The sequence below is a fragment of the Alosa sapidissima genome, chromosome 17 (genome assembly GCF_018492685.1).
Source record: "Alosa sapidissima isolate fAloSap1 chromosome 17, fAloSap1.pri, whole genome shotgun sequence".
Taxonomy (NCBI): Eukaryota; Metazoa; Chordata; class Actinopteri; order Clupeiformes; family Clupeidae; genus Alosa; species Alosa sapidissima.
In genome coordinates this window covers 33,609,792-33,634,865 of record NC_055973.1, presented here as the reverse complement: position 1 = coordinate 33,634,865, position 25,074 = coordinate 33,609,792, and the positions used below count along the sequence as shown (strand labels likewise).

Below are 25,074 nucleotides of genomic sequence, written 5' to 3'. Positions count from 1 at the left end.
TCCTCTCCTCTCCTCTCCTCTCCTCTCCCCTCTCCTCTCCTATCTCCTCTCCCCTCCCCTCCCCTCAACCCCCCTCTCCTCTCCCCTCCCCTCCCCTCTCCTCCCCTCTCCTCTCCTCTCCTCTCCTCTCCTCTGTACTCCTCTTCTCTCCAGAGATGTGTTGGTGGCACAGACACATTATGTCCCGGGGGGGTGCAGTGTGGGAATGTGTTTGTACAGAACGTGTGCTTTGCGTTTCCGTGGCTCGCACGCGGCGTTGCGCTGCATGGTCAGGTCCCACTCCCCGTCTGCCCTCCTCGTCCACTCCAGGCCAGAGCGGGGCAGCTTCCTCCCGTGCTGTCCGAGGCGTCGGCGCCGCGTGCTGCTGCGGTGGCAGGAGCAGCCTTGAGATGTGTTCATGTTCCGTCATAGAGGAGGTCCTCTGGGACTCTCATTTGCATCCGCGCGCAGAGCTAGAAAGCACTCAGTCCTTTGCTGCTGCAGCGTCTGTGTGTGTGAGTGTGTGTGAGTGTCTGTGTGTGTGTGTGTGTGAATGTCTGTGTGTGTGTGTGTGTGTGTGAATATCTGTGTGTGTGTGTGTGTGTGTGTGTGTCACCTTGGCAGCACACATGTGTTTTCCACAGCTTGCCTTAGCTGGGGCTTTTGATGCCTCTAAATTGCTGTATGGATGGCAGTCACATTTCTGTCATTACCATGAAAGATGTAATGTAAATGTCACTGTCTTGTAATGCTTGATGATACCTCCTGGTCTCTCATTTATACTGTTTAGGTGTGTGTGTGTGCGTGTGTGTGCGTGCAGCACTAACACAAAGTGCATTATTCATTGACCACTTTAAAAATGCGCACCCAGCTACATAGTTAATACAGCGATTGCTGGAGCATAATTCATGACGGCCATGACGTCTCCAAACTCAGTGGCTGTATTGATCTGGCTCCAGAAAGCCTCACCGCTGGAGTTCTCCCCAGGGCAAGCCACTCCGTTTTAATAGGCACAAATCGCATTTATCTGCAATGTTGTCCAATTACTAAATGTCACTTAGCCTGGTTGGGGGACGTGCTGTCGTGTTTGGTGGCTTTGCGGCTTAACTGGAAAAGAATGGTGCTGTTGAATGCCATGTTTCTCAGTTCAGTGTAAAGGGGCTGCCAGTGCTTATTCAAAAGATTTCTTTTTACTGTTTTCTACATTAGTACCCAAAGCACTTGGCATCTCACATCCCTCTCTGATCTGGTGCGGCTCTTTGAACTCCCTGGCTGGATGAGAACGCCTTGGGTTATAAAATCAGAAGAGTCAAGTCCATCTGAAGCAGGGGACTAGGGTCCTGCAGTGGCAGAAAAAGACCTGAAACCCGATCTGCAGTCAGGAACAGCATTGGTGGCACTAGAATAGAACACAAAAAAGCCTTTGTGTTATATTACTGCTAAGGTTCACCACCAAACATAAACACTGATGTGAATGAGTTATATTACTGGTAAGGTCCACCACCAAACATAAACACTGATGTGAATGAGTTATATTACTGGTAAGGTCCACCACCAAACATAAACACTGATGTGAATGACAATGAAATCCAATAAGGTCTGCTAATAATTAATAATAATAATAATTGACTGTAATTTTGATTTAAAAGAAAATGAAAATCCAATAATATGTTGTTGAAAGGAGAGAAGAGGCTTTTTTTCAGACAGTGATTTCAATTGATGGAAGGTGCATGTGAATATCAGTCAGCTTCTCTGACGTGCTTCAGTCACCGAACATGATTGGAATTCAGCTCCCTGGGTCCCTGTCTGTTGCTCCTTTTCCCTCTCACTTTTGACGTGATGTCTCCTGACATCTGACGTGTTTGGTCAGGCGGCGCTTCTCCTGACGTCCGATGTGTTTGGTCAGGCGGCGCTTCTCCTGACGTCCGATGTGTGTGTGATTCAGGCGGCGCTTCTCCTGACGTCCGGTGTGTGTGTGATTCAGGCGGCGCTTCTCTGGACCTGAACTCGGTGGAGGCCAAGCCGCGGCGCTGGATCCTGGACGTGACGTGGCTCAACCTGGTCCAGCTCTCGGCCCTGCCCCCCTTCACCGGTCTGCTGGCGCAGGTGGCCCACGCTGACCGCGCCTGGAGGACGTGGTTCGACGAGGCCGCGCCTGAGGAGGCGCCGCTGCCGGGCGACTACGATAATCTGCTGGACGCCTTCCGGAAGCTTCTGCTCATCCGGAGCTGGTGCCCAGATCGCACCATCGCTCAGGTGAGTCGCCTGCCCGCTCAGTCGTCAAGACAACAAGCACGCTCAGTCATTAACACAACGGGCATGCTCATGGCTCGCTCAGTCATTAACACAACGGGCACGCTCATGGCTCGCTCAGTCATTAACACAACGGGCACGCTCAGGGCTCGCTCAGTCATTAACACAACGGGCACGCTCATGGACGGATTATGTACCACTGGGCCCCTGGGCACAGACATGAAAAGGGCCCCCCTTCCCACCTTAGAAAGGGTGTCACGATTTCAGTCTTAAGTTGAAAATCGATCGAAATTACATCTCGATCTCGAACTTCGAAATCAAATGTAGCCTAGAATCGACGATGCAGCCACACTCCCAATGTCACATCCAGCATGCATGCCAAGAGACCAAAAAAACACACGTGTTGAAGTTAGAGGGAGAGCAGCTTCACAGAAGAGAACTTCTGACGGCAAATTTGAGTAAAAGTTGGTAAACCACCTTTCTTATCTAATTTGAGGGTGCTGATTCTGAATATTGTGTTTACCAAGCTCAATTCTGAGTTCTAAGCTGCATAATCAGCATTTTAACATAAAATAGCGATTATTTTTGCTTATTTTTCCCTAAATTGGGTTGATTTCAAAAGTAATCACTAAAACCAAATAAAAGTGTTCTCTAAATACATGTTTGAGCATTAAAGAAGCCATACTATAGTTTATTAACATATTTAATGGGAACATGATTACAGTTAACATGTAATAAACTCGGAAATTCTAATCAAAACACAACCATATTTTTATTGCTAACATAGTGAGTCACTCGTGGTGTTTAATGCATTTCATTACAATAACAAATTGCACAGATAACCTTCAACTCAGAATATATCCTACAGTACATATGAACTTAGATAGCGGGAATAAGCCTAATGCAGAACTGCATCTACCGTCAGCAACAACCGTCAAGTAAAAAACATTTTACTTCTAGTAACGCTGGATTTGGTATGTGTGCTTGCCTCTATACTAGAGCTTGATAATGTGCTCTTCTAATATGCCATTGAGCAGCATCACTTGTTGGTGGTAGAGCCTCCGATCCTCAACATCTAGAAAACAGAGTGGCTCTGGCATAGTGTAGTCATGATACCAAAATTATGACTTCGATACAATACCTGCCATAAATATCTTGATACTCGATACTGAAGCGATATCGAAATCCTAAAATATCTGGAAAAGAAAGGACGCAGGCCTCCTCCAAGTGTTGAGTCATTTGTGTTGAATTTGGTGCACTTTTGGTCAATTCTGGGTTTCAAACTTCTAAACTTCCTACATAATTATTATTTTTGTAGTCAGATAAAATAGTAGTTTGTGTGTGATTAAGTCCTTTATTGTTTGTTATAGCTCATTTATATTGTGTGATGTTTTGGCAATAAATTACCTTGCTAATTAAATTACCTTAGGCTAGATCAAGGTCAGTGTTCAAATTATTGCATGCAAATCACTTAATGCTATTCAGAAGAGCCTAATCTTTAGGCCATCTGATGTAGGCTACCCTAGGCCTTCCTGTTTTTATGGGATTTCTTTGACAGTTGCAAAGGGAAAAAAGTGAAGATAGTCTTCTTTGCTCCAGTGTAATTTAATAAGTATGTTTCAACCACTCTTTGGGTCTTAAAGGAGAATTCCGGTGTGATATTGACCTAAAGTGTATTGAAACATGATACCGAGTGTGAACGTATGTCTCATAGCCCATCTCGGCTTGTCCCCTGCACTCCAAAATCTGGCGCTAGTTAGCCGATGCTACCAACAGCTTTTTCAATAGTGGTGCTTCGGCATCGGGCTAGCCATGCAAATAAATCACTGTTTTACACCCATTTACAAGGCTCAATGTATCTCCACACTTCATTGGTAGACTTCCGAGGGCCCTGACATTTAAAACGAGACATTGAGAACTTTGAAAAAGCACTGGTAGTTTACTTACAAGACGATTTATACAGACAGTATCTTCACGAAGTTTAGCGTTTGCAGCCATCTTGAATTTAGTCACGATAAGTCGAGCGACGAGTAAGAATGAACAGGTATGATAAGGGATCAGATTCCAAAAATAATTCAGTGGAAATGCATGGATTCCAGTTGCTGCTACTGGAAGAAACTGGAATCCATGCATTTCCACTGAATTATTTTTTGAGCCTCGTAAATGGGTGTAAAACAGTGATTTATTTGCATGGCTAGCCCGATGCCGAAGCACCACTATTGAAAAAGCTGTTGGTAGCATCTGCTAACTAGCGCCAGATTTTGGAGTGCAGGGGACAAGCCGAGATGGGCTATGAGACATACGTTCACACTCGGTATCATGTTTCAATACACTTTAGGTCAATATCACACCGGAATTCTCCTTTAATCAGATAGGCCTACACCATTATTACATTACATTTGGCTGACGCATTTTTAACCAAAGTGACTAACAACATGGTAACAGTTAAGTTTTAAAGCAATTCTCTCAACAATTTTAGGATAATTTAAAAAAGGTAGAGTACAGTAAGAATAAGTGCATCAGTGAGTGCTGTTTTTAAACAGTTGAGTGTCAGTTCAAGACGGATGGTAAGTGCCATTATTCAACTGCAGTTGAATGAGCAGTTTTTGCAGTGATCACTACTGGACATTCCACATTGCTAGACAGCACTTGAGTGAGGATGACTTATTTCCACTTCACAAATAACCATCGCTATCTGCAATAGCTACAGTACAGGGACATTAATCAGTTATTAATATATAGCTGAGGATTTGTCCTCGGTCCACTTCCCTTTCAGAATCATATGCAGTAATGATGCACTGGAGAATGTTTCTTTTTGTTGCACTATAAAGGATATCTTGTCTAAATTTTATTTTTATTTGCAAATAATGCAATCTTCATAGCACTCTTCAGCTACCCTCAAACATGCACACTCTTCCTTTTTGTTTGCATGGCTGGGATTTGAATGATAGGAAAGAGCACCAGTGAGATGTTTTAACTAGGCAAGCACAGTCGCCTTTACAGTAAAAAAAATACAGTGTAAATCCTCTGTAAAGACTGACAACTGTTCATAATAGTTAGTGACAAAGTGCTTTCTACAGAAAAATGAGCAGTTACCTACTATGTAAGTAGAAGAACGTTGAGTCCGCACACCAGAAGCTGCTCCCTGCGTTTTTTTATTTTTAGGCTATATCACCACATGTGATGTTTCGGGCCCCAGCCCTTCATCAGACATGAAACAAGTGGGGAGACACACCTCCATATATACATCCATGATAGGTCATGTGATCAATCACGTTAAAGTGCAAGTATAAATACAGATATAAATGTAAATATCAATGTAAATGTAAAAAGGCGCCTCAACCACTGTAGAATCACTGGGTGAAAAGGCTCTGAATCAGGGGATATACTGACCGGATATTTTTTATGACATGCAGCATATCAGTAGCATCTTTGATCATATCCTGAGTTTTTAAGAATCAGTGAAAATATTGATTTATTTTGACTCCTGATATGCCAATGAGATATCAGGGGTATGCATACCCAAATCACAAGTCACACACACCATTTCTGGATATCTTTGGGTAGGTCTCCACCCTTGGATAGGCTTAGGCTATCATATTAGATAGCCTAGGCCCAAGATCTGCCTAATTAAGTCACGCATGCCCTACGCCCAAAACGTACCATAAAACATCACTGATGGGCTATTTGCCGTTTGATTTCTATCTAATTTCGGGACATTCAAAAATAGACTATTTACAGTGTAAAGACTACCCTTTTCAGGTCAAGGCTAGCCTACTTACCTAATTATTTTGGTTATGGTTCAATTTCAATCATATCTTTGAGATTTTATAGTTGCTATAGTCTGTAGGTCTAGCCTACTTTTTATGTATAATATGCATGAGATCTGTTGGAGGAATAAAGTCCACATTTTAAATTATCTGCTTTCCCCTTGTAGTAGCCTAAACAATTTGAAGTAGGCCTACATTAAGAAGAATAGCAATAATAAACAACAATTCAATCAATAGCCTATAATGAAAATAAATACATACTATATGCTACAAACCATAACACATAAGAAAGGCTTATTAAACTTGTTAAAGTTGAGCATCTATAATTTCATACTATTTTAACATTACAAGCTTCCTTGTGGGCCAACGTAACAATGGATCAATCATGTTGTAACTTGTCTATAAAACGTGGGTGACTGATAAACCAATGTTGATTTAATTAAGGAACAAGGCTTCAAATGAAATTGACGTCAAACTACAGTGCTGGCCAAAAGTATTGGCACCCATGCTAAAGTTGACTGAAAAGAGGAATATAAAATCATCTTTTGGAAATTGATCTTAATGCCTTAATGAAAAATGAGGAAATATCTAACCTTTAAGGACACCAATTTTCTTAGTGAATGAATAATGTATCATAAATAAATAAATGTTCTTCCTTAAAATACAGGGGTCATAAATATTGGCACCCCTATGTTAAATTCCCATAGAGACAGGCAGATTTTTATTTTTAAAGGCCAGTTATTTCATGGATCCAGAATACTGTGCATCCTGATAAAGTTACCTTGGCCTTTGGAATTAAAATAGCCCCACATCATCACATACCCTTCACCATACCTAGAGATTGGCATGGGTGTTATTTCAGTTAGCCTATTAGCTGGTTTGATTTGCATTGAGCTCAATGAGCATCAAACCAGCTAATAGGCTAACTGAAATACGGGAACAAGAACAAGAGGTGTCCGGGGTCATATAAGTAGCTAATACTTGAAACATGGATCATATCAGGTGAGAATATGAAGTCTGGATATCTTGCATGTCGTCGCAGTCCCATTCAGGACTTTTGATATGCTCCTGATATGAGAATTGGCACTAAAATATCAGGAGCATATCAACCAATATATTTCCTGATATTACACATATCAGGAAATATATCACTATGAATATTCCCTGATTCAGAGCCTTTTCACCCAGTGAATGTAGTGATACTAGATGAAAAAAAATAAAGAAATGGATAGATAGATAGTAAAGGAGACCACTAGGGTGTGTTACAACAGGGTGTGTTCAGGACAATTATGTGGGAATCAATCCCACAACAGTGGACAGGTGCACTGGGAACATGACATAACACATCATATGAAGTCAGCAAATCTTTACCACAGTATCTACAATATTTATGCATTATTTACACAATTATTTACAACAATTATTTACAAAAGTTTACAAGAATGGCCTCAGATCAAAGTCTTCATTCAACCCTTTTGGGGCTAAAGTGTCCAGTGTGTAAATCCAGTATGTTTCTCTCTTAAGTAACAGACAATTAACATTTCCTCCACGGACGGGCTGTTTAACCAGTTCAATGCCGCAATATCTGAGAGTGGATACATTGTGAGAGGTTTGTGTGAAGTGCACCGGGCTTTTGGTGTCATGGCTACGAATATTTGAACGGTGTTCTGAGATTCTTGTTTTTAGTGGTCTAGTCGTTTTACCAACATAGGCCAAGCCGCACGGGCACTCGAGCAAATAAATGACATTCTTGGTGTTGCAGGTGATCACACCTTTGATGTCATGAGGTTTTCCTGTGCGTGGGAGATTTAAAGTGCTGGTTTTATGTGTGAAGTTGCATTGGGGGCAGTTACCACATCTGTAATTCCCAAATGGAATAGTCTGTAAAAAATGTGGTGGAGTCAATGGTGGAAGATGAGCTCTCACCAACATGTTTTTGAGATTGGGTGCTCTCTTGCACACAATGCGAGGAGGTGTGGTGAAAAATGTAAGTGCTGGATCAGAGTCAATAATATGCCAATGTTTCTTAATGATGGATATCGAAATCTCTACCAAGAGGTGAGTATTGGTCAATGCAGTTAACTCTGGACTCAGATGTTCTGACCCGTGTTATTTGACTGAGGGGCCCCATTCAGATTTCAGGAGTGAATAACATCCCCCCCATATATGTATATGATTGAAGGGCCCTATTAAGACATATCTAAGTGTGTTAATGACAGGAGTGTGCAGGAGTGTGTAGGTGCAGGAGTGTGAAGGAGTGTATAGGTGTAGGAGTGTGTAGGAGTGTGCAGGAGTGTGTAGGTGTAGGAGTGTGTAGGTGTGTGTAGGTTTAGGAGTGTGTAGGAGTGTGCAGGAGTGTGCAGGAGTGTGTAGGTGCAGGAGTGTGTAGGAGTGTGTAGGAGTGTGTAGGTGCAGGAGTGTGCAGGAGTGTGTATGTGCAGGAGTGTGTAGGAGTGTGTAGGAGTGTGTAGGTGCAGGAGTGTGTAGGGGTGTGTAGGAGTGTGTAGGTGCAGGAGTGTGTAGGGGTGTGTAGGAGTGTGTAGGAGTGTGTAGGTGCAGGAGTGTGTAGGAGTGTGTAGGTGCAGGAGTGTGTAGGAGTGTGTAGGTGTAGGAGTGTGCAGGAGTGTGTAGGTGCAGGAGTGTGTAGGAGTGTGTAAGTGCAGGAGTGTGTAGGTGTAGGAGTGTGTATGAGTGTGCAGGAGTGTGTAGGAGTGTGTAGGTGCAGGAGTGTGTAGGAGTGTGTAGGTGTAGGAGTGTTTAGGAGTGTGCAGGAGTGTGTAGGTGCAGGAGTGTGTAGGGGTGTGTAGGAGTGTGTATGAGTGTGTATGAGTGTGCAGGAGTGTGTAGGGGTGTGTAGGTGCAGGAGTGTGTAGGAGTGTGTAGGTGCAGGAGTGTGTAGGAGGGTGTAGGTGTAAGAGTGTGTAGGAGTGTGTAGGTGTAGGAGTGTGTAGGTGTGTGTAGGTGCAGGAGTGTGTCGGTGTGTGTAGGAGTGTGTAGGTGCAGGAGTGTGTAGGTGCAGGAGTGTGCAGGAGTGTGTAGGAGTGTGTAGGTGCAGGAGTGTGTAGGTGCAGGAGTGTGTAGGTGCAGGAGTGTGTAGGAGTGTGCAGGAGTGTGTAGGGGTGTGTAGGTGCAGGAGTGTGTAGGAGTGTGTAGGTGCAGGAGTGTGTGGGTGTAGGAGTGTGTAGGAGTGTGTAGGTGTAGGAGTGTGTAGGTGTAGGAGTGTGTAGGAGTGTTTAGGAGTGTGTAGGGGTGTGTAGGAGTCTGCAGAAGTGTGTAAGAGTGTGTAGGTGCAGGAGTGTGTAGGTGCGTAGGTGTAGGAGTGTGTAGGTGTAGGAGTGTGTAGGAGTGTGCAGGAGTGTGTAGGTGCAGGAGTGTGTAGGAGTGTGTAGGTGCAGGAGTGTGTAGGAGTGTGCAGGAGTGTGTAGGTGCAGGAGTGTGTAGGAGTGTGCAGGAGTGTGTAGGTGCAGGAGTGTGTAGGTGTGTGTAGGTGCAGGAGTGTGTCGGTGTGTGTAGGAGTGTGTAGGTGCAGGAGTGTGCAGGAGTGTGTAGGTGCAGGAGTGTGTAGGAGTGTGTAGGTGCAGGAGTGTGTAGGAGTGTGTAGGTGCAGGAGTGTGCAGGAGTGTGTAGGAGTGTGTAGGTGCAGGAGTGTGTAGGAGTGTGTAGGTGCAGGAGTGTGTAGGTGCAGGAGTGTGTAGGAGTGTGCAGGAGTGTGTAGGTGCAGGAGTGTGTAGGAGTGTGCAGGAGTGTGTAGGTGCAGGAGTGTGTAGGAGTGTGTAAGTGCAGGAGTGTGCAGGAGTGTGTAGGTGCAGGAGTGTGCAGGAGTGTGTAGGTGCAGGAGTGTGCAGGAGTGTGTAGGTGCAGGAGTGTGTAGGAGTGTGTAGGGGTGTGTAGGAGTGTGTAGGTGCAGGAGTGTGTAGGACTGTGTAGGTGCAGGAGTGTGTAGGAGTGTGTAGGTGTAGGAGTGTGCAGGAGTGTGTAGGTGCAGGAGTGTGTAGGAGGGTGCAGGAGTGTGTAGGAGTGTGTAGGTGCAGGAGTGTGCAAGAGTATGTAGGAGTGTGTAGGAGTGTGCAGAAGTGTGTAGGTGCAGGAGTGTGTAAGTGTGTGTAGGTGCAGGAGTGTGCAGGAGTGTGTTGGTGTGTGTAGGAGTGTGTAGGTGCAGGAGTGTGTAGGAGTGTGTAGGTGCAGGAGTGTGTAGGAGTGTGTAGGTGCAGGAGTGTGCAGGAGTGTGTAGGTGCAGGAGTGTGTAGGAGTGTGTAGGTGCAGGAGTGTGTAGCAGTGTGTAGGTGCAGGAGTGTGCAGGACTGTGTTTAAAAAGTAGAGCATGTCGTCTGTGATCTGTTTTCACCTTTACAGTGATGTCGGATGTCTGACACGTGTGTGCTATACACACCTTCCTGTTTCAGAGATGTCTTTTACCGTTTTGCGTTCTGCTATTACCTGTTTAAAGTTGCTCAGGGCCTTTATGTATTATTGCACAATCGCTATCTATAATCTATCTCTAATTGTTTTCTTTAAATACAATTGGAATCAGACATCATGAGTAAACATCATAAGGAAATGACATTATGAGTAAACCATATTGCAGAGTTTTTAGTTGGGATATATTAAAGCACCATATAGACAATGTGCTATACTGGTGCTAAATAAGGATGTTTGGATGCTTCCTACATAATGACCCTATGCACACGTTGTGCAAATGAGTGAATGATTGAGATGAATTTCATATGGCACTGCAACCCTGCTCTGCGTGCTCCGTAATTAGTCCCCATCCATAAATAACGCTGACGATATAAAAACATGGAGCAATCAACAACTGATTAGCCTCAGCCTCAGAAAACTCCCTACCTCGCTTTATCTGGCAGACTCTAACTTAGTTACCGTGACAACTGTGGACAGGGCTGCACAGGTGTGGTTGTTAGCGCTAACCGTGTGGGTTGGGGGGGTATGGGGGGGTACGGAGCAAATTCCTCTCCTTGGATTCTCTTGGAGCCTCTCGTGAGGCTGGGGGGGGGGGGGGTTGTGGTAGGGAGCGTGTTCCTCTCCTGGGGGTTGAGGCTGGGGGGGTTGGCAGGGGCTTGTGTGTAGGAGCATGTTCCTCTCCTGGGGGTTGAGGCTGGGGGGGTTGGCAGGGGCTTGTGTGTAGGAGCATGTTCCTCTCCTGGGGGTTGAGGCTGGGGGGGTTGTGTGTAGGAGCATGTTCCTCTCCTGGGGGTTGAGGCTGGGGGGGTTGGCAGGGGCTTGTGTGTAGGAGCATGTTCCTCTCCTGGGGGTTGAGGCTGGGGGGGTTGGCAGGGGCTTGTGTGTAGGAGCATGTTCCTCTCCTGGGGGTTGAGGCTGGGGGGGTTGTGTGTAGGAGCGTGTTCCTCTGCAGAGCTATAAAAAGGTGCCTGTCGAATGAGCGTGAACAGCTGCCTGCCCAAAGCGCCGGGAGATTACCAGACTAAACCCCAGCATCGCACCGTCAAGGCTTAGGCCTCTGGACAGACACCTCCACCCTCCTGCACTTCCCCAAGAGTCACACTTCATCTCACACACACACACACACATACACACACACACACACACACTTACACACACACACACACACACACACACATGCAGGCATATACACACGCACACACACACACACACACACACACATGCAGGCATATACACACGCACACACACACACACACACACACTTACACACACACACACACACACATGCAGGCATATACACACGCACACACACACACACACACACACACACACACACGTGAGCACGCACACACACACACACACACACACACACACACACACACACACATACACACACACACATGCAGGCATACACACACACACACACACACACACACACACACACATATGCAGGCATACACACACACACACACACACACACACACACACACAGCAGCAGCAGCAGCAGCACGCACCTCATCTCACACACAGTAATCCACCTCAGTAATCTTGTGATTTTGCTCATGTTGGCATAGAGATGTATGAGCGATATATATATTGTAACGATTTGATATCGACACACACAGTTGTCCAATCAAAAGGTTTATTAGCTGAGAACAAGAGCAGGGACACAGACACAGAACACAATGCATACGGAGCAGGTCAAGGCTTTAATTATGACCGCCGGAAGCGGTCATATAGGGATTGTCAAAGTCCCCCCCCCCCGTCATCTACTTCCTGAATTTTTGGTCAACGATACCCGGGACACCGAACCACCGGGGCACATGAAATTTGGTGGGTATGTAGCCCCACTAGACTTTTACGGAAAAAATTTGTTTCGTCCCCGGGGGCCACTCCCCCCCCCGTGCTGGGCCCCCGAACCGCAAAAAAAGCAGTTTTTCCTAAATAACTACCTGAACCGTGGCACTGAGGATGAAGAATCTTTTATGGTATGTTGGTCTCAAGGGCCCACATCAACCTGGCCCATAATCACTAATTTGTGATTTGCACCCCCCCCCCCCCCAGTAAAAAATGAAAATGCAATATTATTCTGCTTTAATCGCCCCTATCTTCAGTTAAGATGTTCAGAACTGCACCAAATTTTATGTGTATGATTGACCTGGCATTCTCTGGGGGTATGCCAAGTTTCGTAGAATTTCATCCATGGGGGGGGGGGGTCTAAAAAAATTTTAGGTTATGTGTACATTTAGTGACTGTACACTCATTGGCCTGTAGATGGCAGTGCACACATATACACATGCACACACACACAGGCACCCACATACTATCGGTATTAGAACGGCCGATACATAATTACAAATTCAGTAGGATTAAAAGAAAGCCAAAAAAGTAGTCGTTTGTCCACTAGATGGCGCATCGTTGCAGTGAGACGTAATTTTGTTGGAAGTTAAAAGTGGGTTGGAAAAACAATGGACGCTTCCTACAAGGACTAGTTTACCGCAGAGAACGTCTAATAAGGATAGGATGATGTTCACATGAAATGTAATTCCCATTTCTTCTTGAAGCCGAAATAAATCTGAGGATGTTTATCGGACATGCTTGGTTTTTACTGCAGGTACGTTAATCTTATAATATCAATAAGGACCTAGGTAATGTTACCGTTAGCGTTGGTTGAGTGATGGAGGCCAATTTGATTGATTGCATTTGTAGAAAACTATAAATGCGGTTATACCAAGCAAATTGATAGCAGCACTGTAATTGTATCTTTGGACTGTCATTTGTTGCACGTGCTACAAAAATCATTCTGTGCAATGGAAGATTTACCAACGTTACACCGGTCTGATACTAGCCTGATGAGCCAGACCCACATTAAAATGTAGGGTCTGGGCACTCACCGTTCGCAGTGCTCAGTCCGAGGGGCAGGATAATCAGTTGTCTTTCAAATTCCCTCTGCACGCAATAGGACAGCGGCAGCGCTATGAGTCCCATGTGTTTCCCACCAGCGGAGCTAGTTGGCTAGTTCAAACGTTTGCCAACTTAATAAAAGCTTAACTCGTGTCACACTGTTCGCCAGCAGCAACATCCATCTTATTTGTTTTCAAGTAGCAGGGAATTCAAGCCAAACCGTTGCAACTCTGCCATCAATCATTATGTTAAGCCCACCTAACGACTCTATAGACGATTTTATTGGCCTGATTGAGTTTCAATTTCTGGAACTCACAAGCCAACGGAGAGTTGCTAGACTAGCCCTGACAGCAAATGTAATTTGCTGCCGCTAGGGGCGCGTCTAGATTTCTAGGCTAGTCTGATACAGTTTTGCCTATACATGCGTGAGACTGAGACGCCTGTTTATTTTGTTTTAAGTGCGTGCAGGGTGTGAGAGGGGAATCGATGTGCTTTGATTCCAGTTTGGTAGTTGTAGTCTGTGAAATTAAAAAGCACGTGTGTGTGAAGTATCCAAACAATTACACCTTCATTTCATTATGGCTGCTTTAACACACCTTAAGCTACTGTGTTGTGGGTCCCATTAAGAAGTGGCTACTTCATTCGCGCTTTCCTTGACTCATGGAGCTGCGTGAATTTTATTACAACTTTTCGCCACGATATGGCAGTTTAAGTCCGCTTGATACTGTAAGGCGTAAGCCATTGGTTTCCAAATAAGATTTTATTTGTGTCGCCAGCATAGCCTATTGACAATTTATGTTGTAAATAGGCCTACCTTATAAGCCTACCTGTAGCTTAGGGAAGCTAACAGCTTTCTATTAGGATCTAGTTTGTTAGTTACAGTTTTGTCATAACTCCCTGATGCATTTTTGCATTTAGAATAGCCAGAGCGTGGATATCTCAATCGGAAAATTAAACAATATCGGGTGCCTATGGACTAGGCTGGGTGAACCCAGCCTGATCTGCCCGCTATTTATTTTTTGATTTCTTAAAAGATTGAGCTTGGTCTGGTGAAAGCCAGAGTAGCCATGGACCTCTGTTACACAATGCAAGGGAACATGAATCAGCCTATATTTGCACGAACAATAACGGACAACAGCTCTTCAACTTTGGCCCGTTAAAATGTGTATGAACAGTCTAGCGACCCATTTCATCAAGGCCCATTTGGACATGTCAGTTATTTGCACCACTGGTTAGATGTAAAACAGCATTTCGTTTCAGACTACTGCTACTTAATTTGTGCATTAACAATAACGTTTCAGACTACTGTTACTTAATTAGTGCATTAACAATAACGTTTCAGACTACTGTTACTTAATTTGTGCATTGACAATAAAGTATTACATGAACTAAAGATGACTAAAATCTTATGTAGAAGAAGAAACATTCACAAAAAATCCATCCATCCAAAAATGACCTTTGTTTTTGATAGCTGTTGAAAACGGCATGGAACTGACAGAGATGTTTTTGTTTATGAATAAATAAATAAATAACATTATGCTGATACCTTTTGCTTTTCCCAAATACAATGTAGCCTACAGGTGTAAGTGGCCTTTCATCAATCCAGTTGCAATGGATGAACTGTGATGAACTGCCCTACTTGTGATTGTTTAGAGATTTTAAAGGTTTTATAACAATGCTACATCTTCTTTGGCTATTCTACAATCTATTCACCTTTTCAGCACCAGTAGGCTACTTTCTGTGCAGCCGCACACACACACTCAGGCATGCCAAACAAGCATACACAAAAGTTTCAAGAGTGGGGGATGGAGTAAAAGATGGAGACAAATTGAAGTATGATTTATTTTCGCGGAACGGATGTACAGGACTGAGCGGCGGTCATATTTTGTACCGCTATGCGGTACATCTAGTTAATTACACACCAGCAAACAAACTCCTCAGCAGATTGTCATAAACTCCCAGTGGGAGTGTCATCCGCCCAGCATAGGGAGTCCCCAGGGTCCTAGAGGATCCCTGCTCTCTCCTCGTGGCCCGCTGGGTTGGTTCCGCTGGGTTGGTTCTGCTGGGTTGGTACGGCTCTCTGGTTCCGCTGGGTTGGTGTGGCGCTCTGGTTCCGCTGGGTTGGTGTGGCGCTTTGGTTCTGCTGGGTTGGTGCGGCGCTCTGGTTCCGCTGGGTTGGTTCTGCTGGGTTGGTGTGCTGGGTTGGTGCAGTGCTCTGGTTCTGCTGGGTTGGTGCGGCGCTCTGGTTCCGCTGGGTTGGTTCTGCTGGTTTGGTTCCGCTGGGTTCCTGCAGCACTCTGGTTCTGCTCAGCAGGTCAACGCAGTGCCATGGCCGCCACTGGGTGCCCACTCACACACCTGTTTGTTCCCTGTCACTCATCGTGGCTAATTTTAAGACGCTCCGCAGAGTGCAGTGAGATGGAGTGGACCGTAGACTCCCTCCACCTCAGTCTAGTTAACTCCTCCTCCAGCCTACTGACCAAGCTGGAATATGACTCACTATATTGGAATATGACTCACTATATCAGTGCTGGAATATGACTCACTATATCAGTGCTGGAATATGACTCACTATATCAAAGCTGGAATATGACTCACTAATATGACTCACTATATCAGAGCTGGAATATGACTCACTATATCAGTGCTGGAATATGACTCACTATATGACTCACTATATCAGAGCTGGAATATGACCCACTAATATGACTCACTATATCAGTGCTGGAATATGACTCACTAATATGACTCACTATATCAGTGCTCTCTGGTCTAACCAAAGATCCTTTTCAACCCTCTCTGGTCTGAGCCAGTACAGTCAATTCTGGCGGTCTTGGTTGATAATCTGTTCACTGCACATGCTCTGCTTCCAAAAAGCCCTTACTGTGCATGTAGACTGAGGCTCGAGTTCAATATTGCTGACAAATTTTGCCTGAATTTCTTTAAAATGTACGTGGATGATGTCATGCTGTGTCTCATGTGTTGTGTGCTCTGCGGTCATTTGGTGTCATTAGTCATTGTTACAGTAGCCGGTGACTACAAAGACTACACAAATGTCAATTATTAGTCAGGTTTAACTTCTAATTATTTGTCAGGTTTAACACCATGTTTAACTTCTAGACCCTATCGGTCTGTTCCCAGAGGATTTTTGGTTGAAACGTCCAAAACCAACGCAGATACTTTGAAATGAAAATGATTCGGACTTTGGTGTGGTGTATTTGGTGTATTTCATACATATGTATTTCTGACATAATTAAGTGCATTGTTAGAACTGTCTAAACAGTTAAAAAAAGGCTCTAAGGTTTGGTATGTTAAGTATTATTATGGTAAAGACAGACAGACCAATCCATACGTTTGCTATGTTTAGTGTTATTATGGTAAAGACAGACCAATCCATACGTTTGCCATGTTTAGTGTTATTATGGTAAAGACAGACCAAACCATACGTTTGCTATGTTTAGTGTTATTATGGTAAAGACAGACCAATCCATACATTTGCTATGGTTAGTGTTATTATGGTGAAGACCAACTTCACCTCGGTTCCACTCTGTGTTGGCCTTCATTGAGCAGTAAACTTTGTTGTAATTGGATGCTCTCTGCAGTAAACTTTGTTGTAATTGGATGCTCTCTGCAGTAAACTTTGTTGTAATTGGATGCTCTCTGCAGTGTGAAGCGCCTGATCTCTAGGGAAGCAGTAATTACTCAAGTTAACGCTGAGGAAACTGCGGCTCATGAGACTGGGCGCTCCCTGAGCCAATCTCCACGGTAACGGTGTGGTAAAAGGAAACACCTTCTTACACACAGTAATTCACTGCAAATCTGCGCAATCAGCAACGATGTGTGGCGTGGCTGTGGTAAGCCAGAGTAAAATTGATCGAGGCGTGCTTTCATCTGAATAGAAATGTGATCGTGATGGTGGTGTGAGACTGGGCGCTCCCTGAGCCAATCTCCACGGTAACAGTGTGTGTTTTTAATGGAATGGGAGTCACAGCAGTGTAGCGGGCACTGCGCACCAGAAAATGACTTTCGCCCGCATAATTACACTGCAGTGCTGATTTGGAGTTAATGTGTGTGTGTGTGTGTCGTCCAGGCCAGGCACTACATCGCCGACTCGCTGGGCGGCCGGTATGCGGAGGGAACGGTGCTGGACATGGAGGCTGTGTGTGTGGAGAGTGATGAGAGGACGCCTCTGGTCTGCTTCCTGTCCATGGGGTCCGATCCCACCGAGAACATTGAGAAGCTCGCTAAAGCCAAGGTATGCACCTCACGTGCACCACACACACACACACACACACACACACACACACACACACACACAGGTGTGCATACACACACACACAGACACAAATGCATGCACGCACACACACACAGGCACACGCATGTACACACACACGTACACACACACACACACGTACACACACACACACACACACACACACACACACACACACACGTACACACACACACACACACACACACACACACAGCAGCAGCAGCAGCATGGGGAGCAGCTTGATGTGCTGTCTGTTCTCAGCAGAGTGGTGAATCCTGTTGGTAAAGGAGGATTCACAGGTCACAGCTCATTCAGATCACATAATTGAACAATTACATCACAATTTCATTCAATGAGTCTACCTTATAGGACATAGTGATCAGACATATAGAAAAAACAGTACAATAGACACACACGTCAAATACATTTTACAGAAAACAGGACATTTCCAATTCTTCGTTTAGACCATTAGGATGAAGAGTCTTTCGATAGAAAATATATCTGCATTCACATTGCAATAAACATTTGTCTAAATTTCCACCTTTTGGGAGTCAAATGATCAGTGCCACAGAATTACAGGTCCTTAATTGAGTGGTTTCCGTCTGCAAAATGTCTCGCAACAGCTGATTTGGGATCAGCCCTGCGAATAGAACTTTTATGCTCATTAATTCTGAATCTGAGGTTTTACCAACATACTGAAGGCCACATTTTAAACATGAGAGAAGGTAAACAACATTGTTAGAGCTGCATGTAATACGTTTCTTAATCTTGTATTCTCTCTTTGTCACATAACTTGAAAAGGTGTTGACTTTTTTAGCAGTGGAACAAGCAGCACAGTTACGGCATGGGAAGAAACCTGTGGCATTTTTTAAACGTTCCTGACGGGTGGATGTTCTGTGTGTATCTGCATGTTCCAGTATATCACGAACATTTTTTGCTCTAGAAAAAGAGAACAGAGGGGGAGAATTAAAGATCTCTTTACCAACATCATCAATTTACAAGATATTCCAATGTTTTTTAACCACATCACATATAGAGTTGCCTAGAGGTGAGAAAGTAGTATTGAAAACACAAGAAAAAGATTTTTGTCTCTTAGGTCTAGCTTTGTCAAAAAGGTCATTTCTATTCTTGCCATGTGCTTTGATGAATGCTTCATTAAGAACATCACAGGGATACCCTCTTTCCAACAATCTGTTAAGAAGCTTATGGACCTCTACCTGGAAGTCATCATCCCTTGCACATATACGTCGTAGCCTTAAGAACTGACTTGACTGCCGTTGTGATGTCCAGAGACGTTGTGATGTTGTGATGTCCAGAGGCGTTGTCATGTCCAGAGGCGTTGTGATGTGTCGTCTCCCTAGTCATGTCCAGATGCGTTGTGATGTCATGTGTCGTCTCCCTCAGGCGGTCCCGTGCAGGCCCATCTCCATGGGTCAGGGCCAGGATGTCCACGCCCGCAGACTGCTGTCCCAGAGCATGGGCGACGGAGGCTGGCTGCTCCTGCAGAACTGCCACCTGGGCCTGGACTTTCTGGACGAGCTGCTGGACACGGTCACCACCACCGAGAACGTCCACGAGGGCTTCAGAGTGTGGATCACCACCGAGGTCCACCCCAAATTTCCCATCAACCTCTTGCAGTCGTCCATCAAGTTCACCAACGAACCTCCCCAAGGTGATGCACTTTTTAAGCATTATATTATTATTATTATTATTATTATTATTTACATTTGGTTAAGTAATTGACAGATTTAGGAGGCATTCACACCTTACATGGATAGATATCTGAAATATGTTAAATATATTCATCATATATTTTAGTGGATTTTTTCAGCACATAAAGCCAGCTGAGTTAATGTCACTTATGTGTCTTTGCTGTGGATTATGTGCTGAGGTGTGCTGTTGCAGTGTAATAGTTGTTGTGTGCAGGTGTGAAGGCGGGTTTGTGTTGTGTGCAGGTGTGTAGGCGGGTTTGTGTTGTGTGCAGGTGTGAAGGCGGGTTTGTGTTGTGTGCAGGTGTGTAGGCGGGTTTGTGTTGTGTGCAGGTGTGAAGGCGGGTTTGTGTTGTGTGCAGGTGTTAGGGCGGGTTTGTGTTGTGTGCAGGTGTGTAGGCGGGTTTGTGTTGTGTGCAGGTGTTAGGGCGGGTTTGTGTTGTGTGCAGGTGTGAAGGCGGGTTTGTGTTGTGTGCAGGTGTTAGGGCAGGTTTGTGTTGTGTGCAGGTGTTAGGGCGGGTTTGTGTTGTGTGCAGGTGTGAAGGCGGGTCTGAAGAGGACATATGGCGGCCTGACTCAGGACCAGCTGGAGATCTCCAACATGCCCCAGTGGAGGCCACTGCTCTACGCCGTCGCCTTCCTCCACACCACCGTGCAGGTCAGCGTGTGGCACAGGGCACTGCCCACTTTATTCAGCGTGTGGCACAGGGCACTGCCCACTTTATTCTCATATGAAGTTATAACTATAAACTATGAAATACAATATGTAAAATCCTTACATTTTAATTTTTACATCAAATCAAGTCAGTTACTCACAATAAGCTGTACTGCTCTACTTCTGCCCACATTGTTCCACCTGCAATAATGAGTTAAAGATGATCCGCTTGCCTCTGCGCATGGTACACCTTGGCACATTTGCCTCAGTGCAAAGGTATACATACAAACTTTCACCTCGGATCACTATGTGTAATTCATGTAAAATATGTTGTTTTTAAAGGTATCAGAACCCCCCATATTACTGTCGGTCCCGTATTTCCGCCGTCTTGCGTGTATGTGTCACTTAATATCCATTTCTATACAAACCAAGACAGCGGACTCCTAAAGAAACGCAAGCACCCACACCGTAGGTGTATGTAAATTAGCTATGTACCAAAAATTACATTTTACCGTGACTCGAAGAGCTGTAAACAGTGTTATGAGGCTGCGTGTACACATCCGCTTGGAGCTCCAGTGGAATTTTAATTTCATGACGAGAATTCTCGGTCTAACAGTTCATGTGCCGTTGAAACGGCGTAAATAGGCGACCCATCAGGCCAGCACTATAACTATAACTATATGGTAAACAAAATCGGATATTTCAGGCAGTAAATGCTCCCGTTAAGAACCAAACCAGATTTGGTTCAAATCTACACACCTATGGCTACTGAAAAATGTACGGTTAATTTAGCAAATGTTATTTTTAAGTATTAAAAAACATCATTGTTTTAGAATTTTTGAACAAAAGTGGTGGTAATTGGAGGCGTTACGATAGATGTAAAATTGTTTGTAAATGCATTGTTTGTAAAGGTAGATGTAAAGTTGTTTGTTGTCTGACCTCCTCACACTCTCACCAACAGGAGAGACGCAAGTTTGGCCCTCTGGGTTGGAACATTCCGTACGAGTTCAACCAGGCCGACTTCACGTCCAGCATGCAGTTTGTCCAGAACCACCTAGACGAGGTGGACGTGAAGCGTGGGGTGAACTGGAGCTGTCTGCGCTACATGCTGGGTGAGGTCCAGTACGGAGGCCGGGTCACCGACGACCTGGACAAGCGCCTGCTCAACACCTTCGCCCGCATCTGGTTCAGCGACAACATGTTCGGAGACAGGTTCTGCTTCTACAAGGGCTACACCATTCCAAAAGCCAAGACTGTGCAGGACTGCCTGAGTCATATAGATGCACTGCCACTGGTGGATTCACCTGAGGTAAGAAGCCTCCAACATTTCCTTGCTCAAATAGAGCTTATTTATAAATGTCTGGTTCAGTTCCATTCAAAATGTTTTGAAGTTAATGCAGCAGTGTTATTTGAGTTACCAGTTGATACCGGCAGCAGTGTTGTTATAATTATATGATTGTAGAAGCATTTTCAGAGGATTGAAGAACTGCCAGTACTTTTCAAAGTAACAGAAACAATTGATATTTGTTGTATGACTCACGATAGGTAATAGGTAACTCACGATAGGTCCATAAATTGCATAGTGAATGTTGCCGTGTTCAACTGTACTGCTTTGGAAGCATAGTTTGGAGTAGAGTGGAGCAGTGTGTTGCTAACGCAGGCGTTGCCTCAACATCCTCTGCAGGTGTTTGGCCTTCACCCAAATGCTGACATCACCTACCAGACCAACCTGGCCAATGAGACCCTGAGCACCATCATCAGCGTCCAGCCCAAGGACAGTGGCGCAGGGGGCGGGGAGACACGAGAGAGCTCCGTGCAGCGGCTGGCCAACGAGATGCTGGACAAGCTCCCGGCCGACTACGTGCCGCACGAGGTGAGGGGTCACACGAGGTCAGGGGTCACGCGAGGTCAGGGGTCGCGGGCGCTCACGCCGGTGAGGAGTTTTAGGGAAGAGCGCCAATAAATCATAAAGCATCCCTGGCACTCGGAAGGCCTTGTGTGAGCTGCAGGAAGTGTTTTTTATTTCACATTTCTTTGACTGCTGAGTGGATTTGCCTTTTTGTGTGATATGAATGTGTAATGTATGGTGTGCCTTGGATATACAGTTTCTGTTTTTATTCCTGTCATTACTTCCACAATTAACACAAATTGTCCGACAGCAGAGGAAGAGGGTGCAGGGAAAACACGACCCCTAAAGGCACTCACACGACCCCTAAAGGCACTCACACAACCCCTAAAGGCACTCACACGATCCCTATAGGCACTCACACGACCCCTAAAGGCACTCACATGACCTCTATAGACACACGACCCCTATAGGCACTCACACGACCCCTATAGGCACTCACACGACCCCTAAAGGCACTCACACGACCTCTATAGACACACGACCTCTAAAGGCACTCACACGACCTCTATAGGCACTCACACAACCTCTATAGACACACGATCTCTATAGGCTCTCACTTGACCCCTAAAGGCACTCACACGACCTTTCACACAACCTCTATAGGCTCTCACACGACCCCTATAGGCTCTCACTTGACCCCTAAAGGCACTCACACGACCTCTCACACGACCTCTATAGGCACTCACACGACCCCTAAAGGCACTCACACGACCTCTATAGACACACGACCCCTAAAGGCACTCACACAACCTCTATAGGCACTCACACGACCTCTATAGACACACGACCTCTATAGGCTCTCACTTGACCCCTAAAGGCACTCACACGACCTCTATAGGCTCTCACACGACCCCTAAAGGCACTCACACGACCCCTAACTCACACGACCTCTATAGACACACAACCTCTAAAGGCTCTCACACGACCCCTAAAGGCACTCACACGACCCCTAAAGGCACTCACATGACCTCTCACACGACCCCTATAGGCTCTCACACGACCTCTATAGGCTCTCACACGACCCCTGAAGGCACTCACAGCTGAAAACACTACCTCTAAAGGCACTCACAGCTGAAAGAAAAACTTGTTGTTTTGGAGTGATAATCGGTACTGTGGACATGTTGTTTTGCAGTGATAATCGGTACTGTAGACATGTTGTTTTGCAGTGATAATCGGTACTGTAGACATGTTGTTTTGGAGTGATAATCGGTACTGTTGACATGTTGTTTTGGAGTGGTAATGTTGACATGTTGTTCTGGAGTGATAATTGGCACTGTTGACATGTTGTTGTTATATTATTATGGTTCTCTCTTATAGGTGCGAATCCATCTGCAGAAAATGGGAGCCTTCCAGCCAATGACCATCTTCCTGCGGCAAGAGCTGGACCGCATGCAGCGAATCATCGGAAGAGTGCGGAGCACCCTGACTGACCTCAAGTTGGCCATAGATGGTTTGTGACCAAATGATCACTCCAATGAAATAACTCTGATATAAACCCTGTTTGCGATACCAAATGATCACTTGATACCAAATGATAACTCTGATATAAACCCTGGAAACGTATTTGATATACATATTTGATATACATATTTGATATACGTAATAAATGCCGACACATACATTTAATTGTGAATGTTCTGTATGTGTCATCTTTGTAACTTTTTTTACAAATATTATTTAAATATTTTACATATAGACAATTGTTTAAGGGTATATTGCATATGCAGGCAATTCAGCAGCTTCCATTTATTTATTTATTTATTTATTGATATTCATTTATTTAATTCAAGCTTTTGTCCAAAGCACCTCACAGAGACCGGTTTTGCTAGTTGTTTTTGCCATAAATACAGTCTATGGGTTTTGCTAGTTGCTTTTGCCATCTATACCCATGTTTTACTCGTGTATAAAACTCTGACGTGAGGGACCATCATCATGTCCATTTCTGAAACTGTGACGTTAGGGACCATCATCATGTCCATTTCTAACGTTAGGGACCATCATCATGTCGGAGGACCTGCGGAACGCGCTGGACAGCATGTACGATGCGCGAGTGCCGTGGCTGTGGCAGAAGGTGTCCTGGGAGTCGTCCACGCTGGGCTTCTGGTTCACAGAGCTGGTGGAGCGCAACCAGCAACTCCACGGCTGGACTTTCGGCGGCCGACCCAACCAGTTCTGGCTCACCGGCTTTTTCAACCCCCAGGTGCAACACACACACACACACACACACCTGGATTTATCCACGAAAGCTAAAACCTTCCATTCTGAAATCTGAAATTATCACTCTTACCAATTCTCCATAATAGTGTAATAAAATTATAGAAAGAGCATCATACCTCAAGAAGATCTGAAGTCTGTAATCACTTCTAGCACGGAGCAGTGAGCTGAAATCTTGCTGATTCATGTCTGTAATCACTCCTAGCAGTGAGAATGAGCAGTACTGACGTCATGTCTCTAATCACTCCTAGCAGTGAGAATGACCAGTACTGATGTCATGTCTCTAATCACTCCTAGCAGTGAGAATGAGCAGTACTGACGTCATGTCTCTAATAACTCCTAGCTGTGAGAATGATCAGTAATGATGTCATGTCTGTAATCACTCCTAGCAGTGAGAATGAGCAGTACTGACGTCATGTCTGTAATCACTCCTAGCAGTGAGAATGAGCAGTGAGCTGTAATCTTACTGACATCATGTCTGTAATAAGGTGTAATGTTACTGACATCATGTCTGTAATCACTCCTAGCAGTGAGAATTAGCAGTACTGGCGTCATGTCTGTAATAAGGTGTAATGTTACTGACGTCATGTCTGTAATCACTCCTAGCAGTGAGAATGACCAGTACTGACGTCATGTTTCTAATCACTCCTAGCAGTGAGAATGAGCAGTACTGACGTCATGTCTGTAATCACTCCTAGCAGTGAGAATGAGCAGTACTGACTTCATGTCTCTAATCACTCCTAGCAGTGAGAATGAGCAGTACTGACGTCATGTCTGTAATCACTCCTAGCAGTGAGAATGAGCAGTACTGACTTCATGTCTGTAATCACTCCTAGCAGTGAGAATGAGCAGTACTGACTTCATGTCTCTAATCACTCCTAGCAGTGAGAATGAGCAGTACTGACGTCATGTCTGTAATCACTCCTAGCTGTGAGAATGAGCAGTACTGACTTCATGTCTCTAATCACTCCTAGCTGTGAGAATGAGCA

The 25,074-nt window shown here is 44.9% G+C and overlaps 1 protein-coding gene across 1 annotated transcript in view; it reads left to right on the top strand.

Annotated features, from left to right (window-relative positions):
• Positions 1-25,074, top strand: part of LOC121688060 (dynein heavy chain 5, axonemal-like) — a 69,859-nt gene that overhangs the window by 41,785 nt on the left and 3,000 nt on the right. The window contains 8 exon segments of the mRNA XM_042067381.1: positions 1,964-2,235; positions 17,416-17,580; positions 19,003-19,270; positions 19,844-19,965; positions 20,924-21,271; positions 21,647-21,835; positions 23,189-23,321; positions 23,863-24,071. Coding sequence (XP_041923315.1) covers positions 1,964-2,235; positions 17,416-17,580; positions 19,003-19,270; positions 19,844-19,965; positions 20,924-21,271; positions 21,647-21,835; positions 23,189-23,321; positions 23,863-24,071 — 1,706 coding nt within the window.